This window comes from Lepidochelys kempii, chromosome 2 (assembly GCF_965140285.1).
Source record: "Lepidochelys kempii isolate rLepKem1 chromosome 2, rLepKem1.hap1, whole genome shotgun sequence".
NCBI classification, from domain to species: domain Eukaryota; kingdom Metazoa; phylum Chordata; order Testudines; family Cheloniidae; genus Lepidochelys; species Lepidochelys kempii.
Window position 1 is genome coordinate 122,634,413 of NC_136381.1, and position 20,621 is coordinate 122,655,033.

The following is a 20,621-nucleotide window of genomic DNA, read 5'->3' on the forward strand; positions in this document are numbered from 1 at the left end:
CAAATTTCCATTTAACTAGCCTCCTCATCTTTGTGTAGTTCCCCCTTTGGGAATTAAATACTACTATGGTGGGTTTCTTTCACATTTCACCCCCTACAAAAAAGTTAAATTTTATCACATTATGTTCGCTATTACTGAGCAGTTCAGCTGTATTCACCTCTTGGACCAGATCCTGTGCTCCATTTAGGATTAAAATCAAGAATTTCCTCTCTCCTTCTGAGTTCTAGGACTAGCTGTTCCAATAAGCAGTCATTAGAAATTTTATCTAGTGGCTAGAAATTTTATCTCTGCATCTCACCCTTGAAGTGATGTACCCAGTCAATATGGGGATAGTTGAAATCCCCCATTACTACTGATTTTTCTGTTTTTATAATGTCCCTGAGCATTTCACAATCACCATCCCCACTCTGGTCAAGTGGTCAGCAGTATATTCCTACTGCTATGCTCTTATTCAAGCACGGAATTTCTATCCATGGAGATTCTATGATACAGTTTGACTAATTTAAGATTTTTACAATACTTGACTCTATGCTTTCTTTCACATATAGTGTCGTCTCCGACCAGCATGACCTACTCTGTCATTTGTATATATTTTGTACCCGGCTATTACAGTGTCCTATTGGTTATCATTGTTCCACCAAGTTTCTGTGATACATATTATATCAATAGCCTAATTTAATATCAGATGGTCATGAATAAGCCAGACTGGAACCAGGTTTTACCCATTACCAGCTGACACAATGTGTCTGCGTATATGCTGACTGTAAAGTCTTATTTAATCTCACATAAGTGAATAGTGCTTTAAGGTTGCATTTTAATACTACGTTTCTAGTGATAAGATCCAAGTCTCAAATCTCCAACAGCTGAATGTCACTGGACTTTTAGGGACATCCTTCCTAAAAGGATAAGACAGTAAAATGCATATATTTCTGACATTTAAATTGTAATTATATAGTTAACATCTTTAGTTATATTAGTTCGCATTTTTCTAAACAATGCCTAAATACCAAACTCCTCCATCTCACTGGAGGAAGAACAGAATAGATTTTATAAAGAGATGGAACATAGGGAAAAAATAGTAACATCCCCTTCCCCTCATTCATTGTTTTGATATCAGTGTTTTCTCCCTACAATTCTGAACTTAGGAGTGGACAGAAGTAAAAAAAATATGTTCTTAATATTTAGTTTTAAAATTGAAAATGTGTAATTTAACATCTTGAGTACAAATGTACTCAATGAACTCACACCCTTCCCAAAATACAAAAGAATTTAGAGAAATTTGTAAAAGCCATCTATTATATTTAAATGAAGGGAATAAAGATTGGAAATTAGGACGCAAGAGGTAGAAAAGCACTAAACTCTGTAGCACTGTGCTTTTAGAAAAAAAATCTCCCTACCGTGAAAAAAAGCATTTCAGTTTAAAACTTTTATCACTAACCTATTAGGTTTATCAAAGTGTATTGCAGCTTTATTTGATAGAGCACAAGAGGGCAATTTCTCTCTCTCTTTGCTACGGAGAGAATTTAGTGTATCATCTTTAGGTGTCTTTGAATCTGCTTCGGCTGATATGGAAAGGCTTATTTCCTCAGTTTTCCCATGTTTACTGTCATTGTCTGAACTCTTGATATCTAAGTAACGTCCATTGTCCTCTGGAACTGAGAGAGGCACTTGGTCTAAAGAGGAGTGGACTAAGTCACAAACCACTGGAACAGCGAAGTTTTCATTCTTGAAGAAGTCTATTTCACTAAAAGAAGAAAAACAAATGTTACATTGTTGGCAGCTTTTCAAAAGAAGATCTGAATCAGGCAACTGAAATATGAAAATATTGTGGTGTAAATGAACATGCTACGTCAATTCTTTTTTACAACTTCAGTAATGTCTCATCTTGTATCATACGAGATGTGTCGGTGAAAACTCTGACATACTATGCTCTGCTCCTTTCACAGGGTACATCTACTGCAGAGAAAAACAAACAAACGCCACCACCCAAGTTTCAGAGCCTAGACCAACTGACTCAGGCTTGTGCTACAGGGTTCAAATACCAGTGCAGATGTTCCCGCTTGGGCTAGGTAAATGCGTCCCCCTGGTGAGGGGAATGCCTCTCAGACCTAGGGGTCCAGCCTGAGTGAGAATGTCTACACTGCTATTTTTAGTCACAAGCCTGAGTCAGCTGATGTGGCCTCAGAGACTCACTGCCACAGTGGTGGTGGGTTTTTTTGCAGTGTAGGTGTACTCTTTTTTGATAAAGAAAAATGAAATGGTGTTGCCAGAAAGATCTTAAAGATGAAAGGGTAGAAAGGTTCAGCTTTGTATGTTTTGGGCTGAACCCAAAGAATTGAACAAACACAAAGTGTCAAGAAGCACAAGTCTGTATGGAGTTAATATTTAAGATGTTTTGGCTCCGAATTAATTTTCAGAGTTCAATATTTAATATACTTTCACCTGCCCTGAAATGGTAACTATAAACTTTGACAAAATGCCTGAGAGGTTATCATCACTTTTTGTATATATAGATACATACTCTGAAAAAATCTTACTGTGTAACTTAAGGGATACTTAAAAGCTGGTGCAAGACTAATACTTTGGTTTTATTTATTTCAAAAAGAGAAAGTTGTTAAAATGAACATCCCCTCAGCAGTGTTTGCAACACAAGTACTGCAGCACTTGGAAACCAAAAGAAATTGATGACAGAAGTGAAACAGACTTCTACAGATTTTCATTTTCCACTCAGAGAGAAATGCAAACACAAACAGTACAACAGTGAAGAGCAAAAAGTATTTAAGTTCATTTTAGTTTCACTGTTTAAACATATTTAAATTAAGGATGTAAGATATTAACCGGTTAACCGATAAGCATCAGTCTTACCAGTAATGTTTTCAGTTAATGTTTAAATGTCTAATATGCGGGGCCGGCAGCTGGTACCCCATTTAAAACGTGGGGGTGCTGCAGCATCCCCCACACCCCTAGCTCCCGTGCTTATGTTGTGAACTCGTCAACGGTTAAACATTTAACTGATACAATTGTAATAATTTAAATGGTTACTTTTTTTAAATGTAATTTACATCCCTAATTTAAATAAGATTCCTTATCTATCTATATTTAAGTCAACCGTGATTGATAAATGCACGTGATAAATTACTACATAGGCTGAACCTCTCTAGTCTGGCAGCCTCGGGACCTGACCGGTGCCAAACAAGTGAATTTGCTGAACCATGGGAGGTCAATATTATAGCGAGCAGGTCTCTTTTTATTTTTATCTCGCCGAGGCGAATAAATGGAAAAAGGCTTACAATGCCGCCTAGCCAAGGCTTACCAGCTCTCTTCATAACAAAGTGTTAGTGTTGTTACAGAATTTTACTGTATTGGCACAAGGAAATAAGTATATAAAGCATAAAAAACAAAATAAAATCATGCCAGACCACGGATGTTGCCGGAGCAGAGAGTGCTGGACTAAAGAGGTTCAACCTGTATGTAACGAGAGCCCTTAAAAAGCTCTATAAATTTGAAATATTCTATTGGTTCTTACAGAATTCCATATATTAAAAGGTAAGATTCTGTCAATTCTAGAGACAATCCCTATGAACAACTAGTGAGGTTTTTTGTTTTAAATATTTTACATATATTCTTATGTAAAACGCTGCAAAATCAAAAATACATACCTCTCAAGTCTTCGGATTTGTTCCATCAAAGACCATTTCTCACTGTTTAATGCATTAATTTGATCTTCTAATTTTTGCACTATTAAGCATTGCTAAATGCAAGATAAAAATAATGAAAACAATTTAGCAAATTCCACTTATGACAGTACATAATAAACCTGCATAAGAGTCGTAAGTATAATCTTACTTCTATTGACTGTGATGCTCCAAATATAGGAACACTCCCTAGTGTAGGAGTGGTAACCTCTGTCTCATCCTCTTCAACACCAACTGCTACATCCACAACATCTCTTGCAGTTACTTGATGGTTTCCGAAGTCACGATAGAGTTGTAACAAGTCTGGAGGCTTTGGAATGTTCAATCCTACATCATCCCACAGTTCAAAATCCTTGAAAAGATTAAAAGCAGAGTCAGAAGCCTATGGCACATTTCTTTTTATTCTTGAATTTTTATTCACTTCATTACATGTATATACCTGCATAAGAACAAGACACATGCCAAAATGTCATGGGTATTTTGGAGAATGCTAGGTGAGCTGCTTATACCCAACTGAAGGGAAAAACAGAAGAAGTCAAAGTTGCTGCTCCAGGGCAGAAAGTAGTATCACCCCAAATAAACTTCTAAGATCTGCATTAGGAAGCCTTCCAAAATGCACATCTGGCAATATTTGTAGTTGTTTCTTTCATAAGTTGTGTGGGTTTTATCAGGTATGCCAGTCAGGCAAATTTTTAGCGTAAAGCAGGCAGCAGGTGGAAGGGTATTTGTACTACTGATGCAGAGGTCTTTTTCCCCTCAAAGTTTAAATAGATAAATAAATAAAATAAATTCCATCTCATAGACACAATAAAATCTGTGTGTATCTGTAAAACAGGGGCCTAAATTTTCAAAAATGCAAAATCACAAAAACTGTGTGCACAAATAATCTATTACTTACATAACTGGTTATTTGAGTGCATATTCCCATTCACTATTGGGTATCATGGGTAGTAGGTCAGGCTTTCCCTTGGGGAGGCAAGGAGGCTCCCTGCCCCACCTGTTTCGGCCAAGGCCTCACCTCCACTTGCTGCTCTCAGCCCCCCGAAGGCCCTGGTTGGGTCAAGCTCTTGGCCACGGCTGGAGCTCCAAACCAGTTCCACCTCCACTCCACCTCTTCTTTTCCTCCACCACACCCACCGCAGCCTCACCCCCTCTCCCTACTGCAGTCCTGAGACTGGAAAAGCTCTGTGCCACGGCTCCGGAACTGCAGTGGGAAGTGAGAGCTCCTCCAGCCCCAGAACTGAGGAAGGAGGGGGAAATTTTTCCAGGGCCCCAAATCCACAACCGCCCCTCCCCCCCCAGCATGAGGTTTGGGGAAGCGTAGCCTCCATCAGTCTCCATTACACGCCACACATGTTGGGCATCAAATCACAGTAACTGTGTACATTTCAAAACCTGGAGACCATTTTATCTTTTTAGACTATCACCTAAAGTTCTCTCTTGTTTGACTAGTCTGCATTATTTCTATCTCCACTATTAAGTTTGCTCAAAATAACTAACATAAGAAAAGAGAAGAACATGTGTAAGACATTAAAATACATTTGATTATTCAAGTATTGTGCCACTTTGGGTTTGTCTACTCAGCAGCTGGGATTGTGCTCCCCAGGGTAGGGAGATGAGCATGCAAAAGCTCTGTTTGAGCTGGTGTGTTAAAAACAGCAGTGTGGCTGCTGCCGTGACAGCTTGAGCTAGCCACCCAAACTCAAATCTGTCTAAGCCCGAGTATGGACACCTGTAGCTAGCTTAAGCTGCCAACTATGCCACAGTGGCCGCATTGCTACTTTTAGCGTGCCAACTTGAATGGGACTCGTGTATGTCCGTCTAAACATGCTGGGAAGCATGCTCCTAGCAGATGTGCAGATATACTCTTAAAGAACATTTTCAAAGGTATTAAATGCTGACATTTTTGTACAATTCTTTCCCACTGTTCTTCAAGCACACATTTCTTCTTTTATATTAGAGATCTAGGATTTATTTTTTCCACTCTCTGCCTTTGAGGGCAGAATTTGGCCCACAGCTTCTGTTATTGCTGATTATGCATGAGAATCAGAGAATCCAACTTGACTGTCAGAGAATGGGTTGAGTTTGAAGGGCTGGCCATTAGAAATTTTTTCCCCTGTAAACTGAACACATTTGATATATAATGTGAGACATGTGCAACCCAACAATTTAATTTTTATGGAGTCAAACTGAAGAGCAGAAATGCACGTTAAGGACACCACACTTAATGGAGAGCCTCAAAGAATTCTTTTAGAGAGATAAACAGTTCTGTTTCACACTATTTCAACATTACAGAAATTTTCATGTAATATGTGGTAGCATTTAAGTTTTTCCATAAAGATGTGCATTTTGTCCACTGTTATATGGATTTACAAAATATTATCCAATACTATGTGATAGTAATTCCCATCCCTTACTTTATTTTTATTGAACCTTAAAAACAGAGTAAATTCTGAGAGTTAATATTGTACACAGTTTGACTGAGAAATAGGTATTGTATAAATTTATGAAAACTGCTGCACAATATTTTATGCTGAGGAAGGATTGCTTGCTTTACCTTATTTAAACATACTGATAAAATTCATTTGGATTTCTATTTACTCACTTCAAAGTAGCAAGCAGAATATTCTTGATCATTTTCTTGGTATTTGTTCCATGGCATGTAAAATGAAGTTAAATTTTTGAAAAAAACATTGTTTTTTCCCCTATCGGTAAAGCTTCCATTATGGTTCATAACTCCATTATTGAGGGGGTGATTGGCTGGGAAGTATTAAGCAAGTAGAAGAGCTGAACTCTTTCCCTGCATGTTGGTTGTAAGTCTCGGGGACTGTCAACATTAACCCAGAAATGAGCAGATAATCAAACTTTTCTAAAGAAGCTAAACTGAGGGAATCACTACACAAATTTGCAATAGTTACCCTCATGGGCTATTTTTTCCTCCATATATTTACGTCTGATGACAAATGCAGGACAAGTTGTTTAGAAAATTAATTTCTCATTTTACTCTCTATACGCTGTAATTAGAATACACATGAAATTGATACATAAAATGGTTATTGGTAATAAAAACTTTATAATCAATTGAAGGTTTTCAGAAGAAGATAATGTTCAAAATTTTACAACTAAATTCTTCAACACACCTTTTAAGAGTGACATTGTGTGATTGTGTCAGCATACCAGAAAAATATATGGTAGTTTTGCATTTACAAATTACAACTGGATAATGGGATTACCAGAGTATAAAATGCTCTGAAATAATCAAATCATTGGTTCTTCTACAACTACTAGAAGTAGACCAATGACTGACTGTACATGACCAAAACAAGGCTATGAAATTTGAAGTAAAATCTTAATTACTTGTAAAAAGTTAATCTGAACACTGCTGATTAGCGAATGATGCATTTTTTTAGTTAATATGAGTTGATATAGTTCTACCCATTTTTAAGTGCTCTCCAGCCCCTTATTTACATGTTTTGCAAACAGAGCCTATTCTGATGCATTACTTAGTGCTCCTGTACTTTCAATTTATGGCTCGAACCAGCAAAATATTTATGAACATGCTTAATTTTATGCATGTTAGTAGTCCCACAAACTCCACTGGGATTACTCAAATGTATATAATTTAGTGTATGTGTAAGAGTTTGCAAAACCAGAGCTCATTTCAAGAACTACTCTGACTTCAAAAACAAATTAAAAAAAACCCAGATTTGAACATAGGAAGTGCAGGCAAACATTTTTATCAAAAAGATTAACCAAACTTTACCTGATCATCACTTTCATCTGAAAAGGTTATTGAAGTAAGCTTGTAACTATTCTTTAATAAAAATTCATTGACTAGGAAGTTTAGAGCTCTTTTCTCAAGAGGTTTGATTGGCTCCTGGAAAAAAGAAAAAATGAAAACTGTAAATCTTATGCTCACCTTCTTTATGGTTGCTATGCTACAGATGTATATGGATTAAAGTTATTAACTCAATTTCTGTCAACCACCTACCTGAATTTCAGGACTTGATTTATAATTTTTTCGTTCCTGCAAAGGAACTTCATTTTCTGAGAAGAGAGAAAAAAAAAAAAATTAACATAAAATTTACTCTTTCATCTGGAAAGAGCTCAGCTACTTCTACATTGTCAAAGTAGAAAGACTAAAGAAAAGGTTTATGTACACCACCTGCAGCCTGAGTCAGGTTGGCTCGGAGGGCCTGAATGGTCTCCTTGGCTTTCCGTAGTTCAAACTCCAGGACTGGACAGGGATTTGGATTAAACACACACAGGCATCCAACCAAGGAAAGGGAAACAAAAATAAAATATAAAAAGCAAGGATGGGTGTAAAAAAAATATACAGTTTGTATTGAACAGAAAACATGCAGTCTTTAAGGAACTCATGGATACATGCAGCAGAGTTGGCCTGAAAGCAAACTGGTGAACATTTTCCATAATCATAGTGGTCTACAGTTAACAAAGCTAGAAGTTCAAGCTGTCTGACAAGGAATCGCTGTAGGTTTTTAATAAAATTACTGTAATATGTATCTTAACTTTGCTTTAAATTGAGGAAAATGTTGTGATGCTTCCACCCTTCCCCTCTCCAAATCCTAGTAACCAATATACTGTGATCTTTTGGGATAAAACAAAGGGGAGAAGTTTTTTAAAAAGCTAGTGTTAGAGCTAGTGGAAGCAGTTTGTGTGGCAAAGCTGAAAACATTTAGAATGCCATGATATTATTGTCCTTTTAAACTATTTAAGGTTGTTTTATATACTAAAGAAACGACACACTATTTTGCTACTTTGAATGAATGCCATGGAAACATCTCAAAGTTTGAATCCCACTGTATTTTTTGCTACGAGACAGTTACCAAAATATCATTTACAACGTTTTTTGTTATAATTCCTATGAGTTTTCTGTTATTTTCTAGAAGTAGACCTGGATCTTTCACTTTAACAAGACTCAGTGAAGCTTCTGCAACAAGTCAAATACATTTAGATATGCATAGCTAAAAGGAAGACCTATATATCTCATTACAGTCCTCAGAGGAAGCTTACAGTACACTCACTCATAAGCAATCTTTCCTCTGAAAGTCTTTACTTATACCACAGTTCTAAAACTGGTCAATTGAACTCAAGTTCAAAACTGGAGATCCAAAGAGTATAATAAAATTTAGCTGTTCAACATCTCCATTATGAATTATCCTAACGATGTTCCAATAAAGTTTACTCTAACAAGTATTTTTTAAATGTGAGTACAGTGCTGCTACCTTGAAAGCAACAAGAATCAGGGTCAGGTATACAATGGCTGCCAATTTAAAATATACTTTGAATCGCTGTAAAAGGATTTAACGACTTTCCGTTTCATAGTCATTTACATTTAAACATTTTGAGGGAACCTATTTAGGGAGTTACCAGCGTCCAGACACCTTACTGATTCAACTCAGCCAGGTATAGAGTATGTGCATTAGTCTGAATACCAAATGTAGGCAATTATACTTAAATACCAAATATTCAGTTGCCTAGAGAAAATGAAGTAGTTCAGTATTTAACTATAAGTGACAAAACTATATACTTAAGTGTTAGCTAAAACTACCTTGGACAGCTGAGATTGTCTAAATTAGTTTAATTTTAATACCGATGTGAAGCTAATGATGTTTTAGCTCTGTCAAATAAGAATGTTTAATATATTCTTTACACAATCATTGCCTGGAAACACTTTACTGGAGTATTCTGAAAGACTATTTTAGATGACAATGTCATGAACTCAGTGTTTCATTTAATTGGCTCTTATTTGTAAGATGTATTATTCAGTTCTGGACAAAAGTGTACAAATAATTCAGTTTCCTGTTGGACTGTCATTAACAAGAGCCTCTTGACTATAAATGAGTGCATGGAAAAAAGATTCACTCAGTTTGCATTTATCCATCAAAACTGAAGTAGTAACTACAGTACATCACATTTACTACATGAAAGTAACTTGTCTGATGCACAGAATTTTACTGCAGCAGTACAAAAGCACAACTGAGGATCTGATGAGAAAGTATGTAAAAGATCTCTTTAGTAGTCAGCAATGCTGATCTGCAAACATTTCTGTGCAACCAAGTTAGAAAACGTTTTTACAGAAAATTACACTTTTATATATAACTGATCATTTTTAGCATTTGCTTAAACATATGAATATCACACAAGTTTATAGTTAGATTCTAAATAGTAATGTGTTGATTTATTCAATTTTGAAAAACGTAAAAACCATGTAACTGATTGAATTCAGATAAAATAATTATTTAACAAAAAGTGAGCATGTATTCATATTTTTAGATCTCTTTAAAATATTATAAATGATAAAAAATAAATTACAGAACAATTGCAGATCAGAAGTGCCCTGCACCAGAATGATATAATGTAAAAGAATATTGGTAAAAAACACAAACTGGAGAAACTCAGGAATCCCAATGAGGAAAACTGAAGCAGAAATAAGAAAGACATATGACTGAAGGCATAGAAAGCCAAAAAACCCATGTCAGACAAACCCATGTCAGACGGCAAGAATTAAAATTTTAGTGAACAATTGCAATGATCCTGAAGGAATAAAAACACAACCATTATGACTTTACCTGCTTGTTCCTAACAAAATGGGTTACTCTGCTGCATGTTTCTCTTTAAACGGCTTAAGATTTTAAATAAGACAAATATCTGAGGAGCACTAGCTCTACAGTATGTCAAACGGCCACATTATATGGCACAAAATAAAACTGACCCTGTTAAGTCTCAGACCTCATTTTTTATTGTGCATAACTCAGCTATTTTTGCTCCCACCAGGCTGACAAAATTTCAGTCTTCAGCAACCTACATTTTTTATTTTTTTTTTTGTTAAGGCAAAAAGCGTACATTTGTCAGCATTTGCTTTCTCTTACTGTTCATGATTTGTAAAATGTTAGTCCAGAATATTGATTAATCTTTAAAAATATCATTCAGAATTAACTTTTTATTTGAGAGACACAATTATGCATATTTCAACAAGCAGCTATATTTCATGATGTCTTGTTACTGCATTCTTTATTATACAACAGTGGCCAGCACTAATGTCAATATACGCTGATAGTTCTAGATGGGGAGATCTTTTAAACTCTATTTAAGAGAAAAATTGCAGTATCATACCGTTACCTGTTAACTTAGCAAATATTGACGACTGTACGGTATCAGTACCTTGTTGTCGGGGAGTTTAATTCCCTTCTGATCTAAGGGCAGCATGTATAAATACCTCCAATGGACTCAGTCCATTGGACTGCTTTAAGCGTCAGGCTTGATGAACCAGCTAACAGGTACAGCCCATTAGGGAACTTGGAGGGAGGACTTATCAAGAGCAATCCAGATAAAGTTGAAGTGTTTGGTGTGAGACAGCTCTCTTAAGGAAGAAATTGAGTTTCCTCCCACCTCTGTGAGGAAAGCAGAGGTTCAGAAGCGGGAGCCCAGAATGTGGCTAATCTCTCTACAAGAGGGCATCATTGAACTTTTCACCATGCCTTAAAATTCAATAGTTTCTGTCGTCTATTTGCCTTCCAAGTAAGGAAGGCAAAACTGCCCAGGCAGAATTTGCTTCAAGAGCCTGGGGTTGCTTGCTCCCTCTACAAGGAAGAAGAGCTCAGATTGCCTTCACTGCCTTAGGAAAGCACTGAGCCTCCATTAGTGAAGTTGAACCTTCCAAATAAGTGACTAAAGGTCTAGGGTCAAGATTTTTAAAAACTATCATTTTCAGTGCCTCAATCTGTGGGTGACTAATCTGAGACACTGTTAAGAGGCTTGATTTTCAGGGTGCGTTGGCTGAACATTTTCTTAAAAACTAGGCTTCTTTAAGAATCTCAAAATCATTAGACACTTGAGACTCTTGACCTTAAGGCTGAGAACTCCAGTTTAAAACACTCTGCAAGTAACAGTCAGACTACCTCTGAGAGGGTAGGGGGACAGGCAGAAGGAATGCAGGGCTATGCTATGTTAGTAATCTTCTCTCTGGATGAAGAAAATAAAGTAGTTGCAATACATATCTGAAATATAACCAGCTTAGTACCTAATTCTTGGAGAGCCACTGGACCAAACACATGCTTGTAAGTAGTACAATTCCCGTTACTTCAGTGAAATTTGTCATATTATATCTCTGAATCAGATTTCAGAGTAACAGCCGTGTTAGTCTGTATTCGCAAAAAGAAAAGGAGTACTTGTGGTACCTTAGAGACTAACCAATTTATTTGAGCATGAGCTTTCGTGAGCTCATGCTCAAATAAATTGGTTAGTCTCTAAGGTGCCACAAGTACTCCTTTTCTTTTTTCTCTGAATCAGAGTTTGTCAGCCTTTTTCCATAGTACTTCACAATTGACAGTGTAAAGGCAATTACTATGTAGGCAAGTGTCTCTATTCCTTTCATACTGTATCTTCAAACACTATGTGTTTGCAGTGTTATTGTAGCTACACTGGTCCCAGGATATTAGAGAGAAAGAGAAGGTGGGTGAGGTTATATCTTTTATCAGACCAACTTCTGTCGCTGAAAGAGACAAGCTTTCAAGCTATATGGAGCTCTTCTTCAGGAGCAGGGAAAGATACTCAGTGTCACAGCTAAATACAAGGTGGAACAGACTGTTTACCATTTCGTCTGTGGTAATGAGTTTTACTGGAACAACCCTATAGATGTGGGGAGGAAGGAAGAACCAGACAGAAAAAAAGAGTGAAGAATGGAAGAATGGAACTGACAGAGGGGATTGATTTTTTGAGTTAGTTCATATTCATTAATTACACAAGTCAGGGCATCACATGCCTAAAATTGCCAGACCTAGAGCTCTAGCAGGTATAGTTTAGTAGTTATTGGATACATTTTTCAAAGTCCAATTAACATAATTCCAAATCACTACAATATTTCTATACCACAGAGTGAATTTAAGATGGAGCAGAAGCCTCAGTTCTTACATGCCATTCTATTAATACAGGATGCTATAGGTTTTTGATTGCAAGTTTGTATTCTTTATTAGTCTGTAGGAATTAAACCCATTTTCGTTAGCTTATTTTACCATAAATAACGTTAAGAGGAGGAATATTAAACCCCATCATCTCTTCAACATTAACTTTTATTAATTTTTTTCAATTAACACAGCACTTAAAATAAACCATGATTTTAGGTGAAAGAAAAATCAAGTATCCAGTTGAATCAATTTTCCAGCAAAATGGGTCAACTTTTGGCAATTTTCACCTAATACCACAAGCTTTAATGACAAATGAATTTTGGATCACTCTTTTTGGATTGCTTACATATGTATACAGGTAATTTCTGATACCCAGGTCTTGATGTATTATACCAGGGGTTTAAGTAGAAAAATGGATTTTTTTTTTAAGTTGCTGTTTGGTTTGTCAACTATATCCACATATTAGGGCTAATGAATTTTTATGTCTTACATCTTTTTCCCCTCAAAGAGATGAAGATGAAAAAATTTAATCATAGTACAGGTCCTCTTCATCAGATTCCCCATATAAGCTCATATGAGACTCCCCCTCACCATCCCACAGCCATTTTAACTACAGATGGGATCAAATGGACTGGCAAATCTGAAATGCATAAGTCCATTTTCTTTTCTGCTTACACAATTCACAAATGAAGACTGAACATCAATACTGAGATATAAACGGATGCCTTGAACTATTACAATAAGAAGTCTGAAAATAAGGAGAGTGCTTTATATTATGGCAAGAAGAGCAATACAAGGACTTCCGTTTGGCAGGTATCAAATTTTTGCCACTGTATTCTTTGAATATAGTAAAGTGGGTTCTAATAGTGACTAGCCATGGCACAATTCTGATTTTCCAAGCAAATCAGGACCAGTTTATTTTAGCTACTGATGAACACAATGGCTTTCTATCTTTCTTACTGCTTTCAAGTGGCACAACAATAAAATCAGAAATGATGTGTTCTGTCTAGAGAAATCTTTAAAGGGGAGGATAGTAGTATGAAAAAGTAGTTAATTCCAAGAGCTAGGATGAACTATTATCAAAAGGAGCCTTCTATATTAGATTATGTCCTCACTTCTTCCCAAAAGACTGAAATTCAAACTCTTAAGAGCACTATGATATCAAAGTGTCTCCTTAGACAAGAGGAGAAAAAGTGAGAGAAAACAAGAGAAGAATAAGGAAGAGGGATTAAGTTAGTCAAGTTTATTTTGCAAATTTAAAAACAGCTTTAATTTAAATTTAAAAACAGTCTTCGCAACTAAGAGGTACTTTAAGAGCAACAATTGTAGCTCAGTTTTCTTTGTTTAAAGGGATACTGAAAATTAAAAAAAAAAAAAAAAAAAAAAAGTCCAATGCTGGAAACAGTTCTCCCCTATGTTGGAATAACACTTAAAGACTACTATAAAAGATTGAAAATAATTTTCTTTTTTAGTTTATTCTGTGCATTTCTGACAGAACTGTGCATCACTGTGTAGCTCGAAATCTTGTCTCTCTCACCAACATAAGTTGTTCCAATAAAAGATATTACCTTACCCACTGTGTCTCTAATATTCTGGGATCTACACAACTACAAGAACTCTGCATACTGTACAGTCAGTTAGTTTATCGTTTGGGTGGATCATTCACACAGCAGCAGGGGAATGAGATTTGTGCTGCCTTTAGCTAAACTAGGATTCAAACTCACTGGATCTTTTTGAAAACTTTAAATGGTCCTAGCTCCAAAGAAGCAGCATTCAAACTTGCACCTGATCCAAAATTCTTGTCACTTTTTAAGACAAAAATATCTTGTACACCTCACCACCGACTTAGTAATGTCATGCAAAATTGTGTCACTAGTTTATTATTTGTTACAGAAATGGACTATGAACTACCACATTTATAAGGAATGAGATCTGTTACATTGATACCAAGTTACAAGGAAGGCCCAAAAAATCTCATCTGCTTTCAGTTATTTCAAAAATGCCCCTTGCTATGTTAAAACAAACCTTAAATTTTTACCTTGATTTGGAGTAGGCTTTCTAGATTGGAGTGCTATCAAATTTTCTGTAATTAAGGTTCCTTCCATCACTCCACATCAAAAACGACTGACGCAGTATTATAGTGGCGTTAGCACCACTATAGTTAAGGTTTCATCAAGACTTCTGTTTAAAAGTTGACCTCGCTGAACCCTCTAAAATCCATATGCTTACTCAGATTTCTTTGTAATTTCATGTGCTCAGGAGGGTGCAAGGTATGGTTAGCGATCCAAATTTGGGTTCATTTGAACTAGGGACAGCAGTGATATAAGCCTAGAAAAAAATAGCCATTTTCCAAAAAGTTTCTAGGGGTTTTTTTGTGCCACACCAGAGATCAAACTATGGATGTGATGTGCATCAAAATGGTCTCAATTTATCGAGTTTTACCTGTATGATGCTGTAAGATTATGACCATTTATATAATTGATATTACCAGTGTTACGCAATTGCTACAAAACCTGTACAAAGTATGTCATGTAAGGTGTCAATGGAAAAGTTATGATTTACTAAGTATGATTACCCTGTTTACATACATGTATCATCTTTGTATCTGAAGTTATATATATTCGCTATGTACTGGTATCTTAAACGTGTTGTATTCTTGGGTAACACCCACCAGACTGAATTTACATTAGGGCCAGAAGGCTATGTATTGATAGCCTATCAAAGACACTTAGCTCTCACAATGGACCATAGAAGAAACTCACCCAATCCAGATGGCTCTTCCTAAGGATGCCTCAGGCTTTGAGGGGCCAATGGCCACCCTCTGTGGTTCAGTAAATTATGTAAGGGCATGTGATATGTTCCTGTAACTCTGGACTCCATCTTGGGCCAGTAACTTTCCACAAACAGGGGCTGTGGGCTTTGTTTGGGACAGTAAAATTCCATGTACATGGTAGATGATTAAAAAAAAAAAAAGGACCCCTGAGATATCTCCATTTTGTCTTCATTTCCTGCTTCATTTCTCTGGACTAGATTTCTAACAAGGAAGCTTTAAACAAAGACTGCTGATCACTCAATACATCTGAGTAACTTCAGAGACACTTTGGCAAGCTAGCAGCGATTCGATCACTGCTTCAAACCTGATATAAGAACTTTGCAATCACTTGTATGTATACGATCTATTAATCATTTATAACTCTCCTTTTCTTTTATTATTAAACCTGTAGATTTTAGTTACTCAAGGATTGGCATCAGCGTGACTACTGAGTAAGATCTGAGTTATAAGTGGCCGATCTCCTGGAACTGGAAGGACCTTATATATGATGGAATTGGTTTTCAATAACCACTTATCATAAAGTCCAGTGTCTGGGTGATGAGCCAAGGGCTAGGCTGCCTAAGGAGATTGCATTTTTCACTTCTTGTTAACCAGTGTTGTGATACCAAAATTTACTTTTGTTACTGGCTTGGTATAATCTAAGGACAGAATAACCACCAGTTTGGGGTGAGTCTGCCCTATCTCTTAGCAGTTTGTCCTGAATTTGGCATCCTCAGCTGTGACACACTGAGGCATGGTGACAACCTGGCACCCACTAAGTCTTTGAGGGAACCCAAATTGTGAACAGTATTTAAGACCATGTTCACCTGAACTCCGTCATCTGAACTCATTCATCTGAACTCACACACACACACACCTTTATTCTGCCAACCTCACAGTTGCTGAAACATACAAACTCTTCATCTCCTATTATAATCCATTCACTCTCACCCCCAGGATTCCAGGTGACACTATTAAAAGGAGAAATGGGAGGTGGGGAAGAAGGCTGCCTATGCTACCTTCCCTCTAATCCCCTGGATCTGGCAGTAGACAATGGGAATTATTTGGATAAACTCCATGTGCAGTTAGTGTGTTAGGCACTAGAGGTATCTACACTATGTAGTAGAGGCAGTAGTTGGGCTTACTTGGTAAAGATGTATTTGTGATTGGAGGACTTGAGTGAATTACTTTGACATGTAACAGAGCTCTGATTAGACTATGAGATCTATATTTCGCAACCTCCAATGTGTTTGAGCAAAGGCAAAAGCTACATGTGCACCTTCAGGATGCAGAATGCATCACTTCAGTGCAGACTTGTGTACATTATATAATTAGCAGAGTACTGGGGTTTTAGCATGAAGGATACTGTCAATAGCAGGTTGGGATAGGACAGCTGTCTAAGCATTTATTATCTGCATGCACTCCAGATAAAATGAGTGTGTAGCTCAGGGATGGGCAAACTTTTTGGCCTGAGGGCCACATCTGGGTATGGAAATTGTATGGCGGGCCATGAATGCTCACGGTTCCTGGCCAATGGGAACTGCAGGGGAGGTGCATGGAGCAGGGGAAGCATGTGGAGCCCCCGCCTGCCCCTATGCATAGGAGCTGGAGGGGGGACATGCCGCTGCTTCCGGGAGCTGCGCGGAGCCATGGTACATGCGGAGCAGGGCAAGCCCCGGACCCTGCTCCTTGTAGGAAGCTTAAGGGCCAGAATAAAACGTCTGAAGGATCGGATGCGGGCCCCGGGCCATAGTTTGCCCACCCCGGTGTAGCTATACTGAATGACAGAGGCGGTAGTTAGCTCTGCTTGGTAGAGGTGTATTTGCAAGATCTGTAGATTACTTGGAGTGCATGACAGTTGTGATTGTGATCGGAGACCTAGGTTTTCCATTATTATGTTTGTGAGGAAAGGGAAGAAGTGCATGTGTACCTTCAGGATGCAGCAGGTATCATTTCTCTGCAGAACTGCATAGGTTTTGTCAGGAGCAGGGCACAGAGCTTTTATTACAAAGGATATTGTCTGCAGTGAGATGGAATATAAGATGACCTAATGCTTTAATGCTTATTAAGTGAAACTGAAGGTTGAGATAGTGTAGTGAAGAAGTGTAAGGGAGTTGCAAAAGGCTGTGAAGTGGTTCTTAAATTGTACAGGCATGGTAATCTTTCTGGGGAGTTGGCTGAATGTGCAAGTATGTCAGGATCTGTAACCTCTTGATACTTACAGTGCCAAGAGCCAGTGTGAATATATGCATATTGAGAAGTTGCTTGCAGAGGGCAGAGAGGGTGGCATGGTCAACCTTCCCCCTTCTCTCCACCCCTCACCTTTGTCCTTGAAAAGTATTAGCTGGAATCCTGGGGGTGAGAGTGAGTGGGTTGTAGGAGGTGGTGAAGAGCTTGTACATTTCAGCAACTGTGGGGAGGTATCAGAATAAAGGTATTTTGAATTAATGGGGCATTGCTGAAAAAGGGCAGAGTTAAGGTTGCTCATGCAACCTGTGCATATCCTGGTTTTCAGAAGTTTAAGTTTTACTCAACTCAATGTTTTGCAAGGGGACAATATACCATCATGCAACCTTATCTCCGCCTTAAAATAGTTTTTTGCTAATGCTCTGATTGAGGTAAATTTTCCTCGCTCTCCTCACGTAGCTCTTATGCAACTTGTGGTTTCTGGAGCATATGATAAAACTAGGCAAAGTCCATGGTAGTTCTCTCATCAGAAGGGTCTGGGGGGAAAAAAGAACTTTATCCATTAAATTTCCTCATTTAAAAAACCCCACCAGCTACAAATGTCAGGGCTATCTAGAGTACTTTATTTGGAACACACTCTGAGGAGGAAGACAATTCTAAATGTATAATAGAAACTGAAACTTGTAGTGTGTATGTGGCAAAGTATGGCCATCAGACAGATAAACCAGCATTTTTAATTGGCTGGCCAGTACAATATGCTCATTCAACAAGTTGGTTGCCAAATTCTGCACCAGTTTCAGTTATCTTCTGAACAGCACACTGTGACACTGGCAGACCAGTGCCAGCTCATGCCAAGGTCCCTAGGTCTCAAGTTAATACTATCAGATGAATAGCTGGAAACCAGTCTGACCTACCTGTGTATGATTATTGCTAAAATAGGTTTTAGACTGGTAATACTGTGTTGCATGTTTAGACTTTATGAAATGTTTGTAAATTGCTGCATATAGATTCATAGATATTTAGGTCAGAAGGGACCATTATGATCATCTAGTCTGACCTCCTGCACAATGCAGGCCACAGAATTTCACCCACCACTCCTAAAAAAAGACCTCACACCTATATCTGTGCTATTGAAGTCCTCAAATTGTAGTTTGAAGACCTCAAGGAGCAGAGAATCCTCCAGCAAGTGACCCGTGCTCCATGCTACAGAGGAAGGCGAAAAACCTCCAGGGCCTTCCAATCTGCCCTGGAGGAAAATTCCTTCCCGACCCCAAATATGGCGATCAGCTAAACCCTGAGCATATGGGCAAGATTCATCAGCCAGATACTACAGAAAATTCTTTCCCGGGTAACTTGGATCTTACCCCATCTAAAAACCCATCACAGGCCATATATTAATCTTGCTTATTGTACCTGTAACCCATTCTATAAGGTAACAGTGTTTGTGCTGTAACTGTAAAAATGTTTGCTCTGAAATTGTAAATCCGGTCAGGGGAGAAGCATTACCAAGTGTGAAATACTAGGTCACCACAAGAGGTGTTATCTCCTCCCCACAAAAGAAGGTCTACAGACTTCGGACAAAAGATTTCATTGATTGCTTCCCCCACAACCCTGAAGAGGGCATGCGTCCAAACCTTCATCCGGTCACAGCTTGAATGCTGTGGAAAGGAATTAAAATGCTTGTTAAGGAGAAATTCTTCCTATGCTGCTTGAACTTTGAGGGGCAAGAATTTCTAAGGATAATCAAGGAGTCCCAACCTGTTTTGGCTGTGTTAGCCCTATAGGTATACAGAATCTGCTTACAATAGAAGTTATAGTCACCTTTCAAAAGGTGACTAACTCATTTCTGTGTGTATTGCGCACCTGCTTTAACTTTGTAAATAACTCATTTCTTTTTCCTAGTTAAATAAACCTTTAGTTTCTGTGTTAAAGGATTGGCGATAAGCATTGTCCTTGGTTTGAGATCTGAGTACAACTGACTCAGGGTAAGTGTCCTTTGGAACTGGGAGTAATCTGAATATTATTCTGATTTCTATTGTAAAGCAACCATCTATCACAAAATCAAGCTTGCCTGAGTGGCAAAATAGTCCCCTTGGGCATTCCAGTCTGTCTGTGACTCCATGATAAAATTATTATAGTGCTTTACGAGTATAAACTTTTTACAGGCTAGACCAAATCTAAGTACAGAACATAAAACTGGTTTGGGGTTTTTGCCCTGTTTCCTGGCAGTCTGATCTGAGGCTGGCACTCACAGTTGTGAGCCAGTCGAGACAGCCGGACCCACACCTCGGCAGTTTAATTTCAAAGTAAAGAGACAGTAACATGGAGCACATCTGAGAGAAGCTGTTGAAACCGTATGTAAAAAACAAAAAGTAATCTCGGCCATTGTTGCTCTATGATAATGTAACTGCAGCTAGACCTACTTCTAGACCCCTCTCGATTGCAAACAAAAGGTAGAGAAACATCCTTAAAAAGGGGCAGCTATCCTTGCCATTTCCTGTTGCTTCCCTCATCCAACATCTTGTGATTCACAGAAAAGAACAGATATCAAAGAAACGCATTACAGTTCAGGTTGGGAGCAAAGACAAATCTCTCATATATATGTTTTTGATTTAGACAATGCTTATCTGGCCTGGATGTAGGCTAAGCTGATGGAAAGTACCTGGTAGATAAACACAGATACTTCATTTCATAAGGCTGCTATGGCCAGCTAGTCTTCATTAAATAGCTCATCTGCTGAAATCCAGCTTTTAGAGGGTAGGTCAGATTAATTCCATACTATTGTATAGTTTATATAACAGTAACAAGAAAATGATCTAGTGATAGACTACAGGAGAAAACTGCATTTAAAGAATGTATTTTAGGCTTTACCATTATCTTAAAATGAGGCTTATACTCTGAAAAGTGATGCACATATAATAGTTGGATACAATGATGTGACGAAGTGGGACTGTTCTTAATGTTTCCTCTGAATACCATAGGGGTGCCTCAGTTTCCCCT

The 20,621-nt window shown here is 37.8% G+C and overlaps 1 protein-coding gene across 12 annotated transcripts in view; it reads right to left on the reverse strand.

Annotated features, from left to right (window-relative positions):
- The window catches only part of RELCH (RAB11 binding and LisH domain, coiled-coil and HEAT repeat containing), a 122,321-nt gene that overhangs the window by 79,274 nt on the left and 22,426 nt on the right, over positions 1–20,621 (reverse strand). For 9 of the 12 annotated variants that reach the window (XM_073332228.2, XM_073332231.2, XM_073332227.2 and 6 more), the window contains exons 3-8: positions 7,861–7,932; positions 7,687–7,742; positions 7,459–7,572; positions 3,847–4,047; positions 3,660–3,751; positions 1,439–1,744 (exon numbers count right to left, since the gene is read on the reverse strand). In XM_073332228.2, the coding sequence (XP_073188329.2) occupies positions 1,439–1,744; positions 3,660–3,751; positions 3,847–4,047; positions 7,459–7,572; positions 7,687–7,742; positions 7,861–7,932 (841 nt within the window). Of the gene's footprint in view, positions 1–1,438; positions 1,745–3,659; positions 3,752–3,846; positions 4,048–7,458; positions 7,573–7,686; positions 7,743–7,860; positions 7,933–14,660; positions 18,417–19,127; positions 19,266–20,621 lie in introns of those variants that run through there. The other 3 variants (XM_078851632.1, XM_073332233.2, XM_073332225.2) reach the window with 3 other exon arrangements.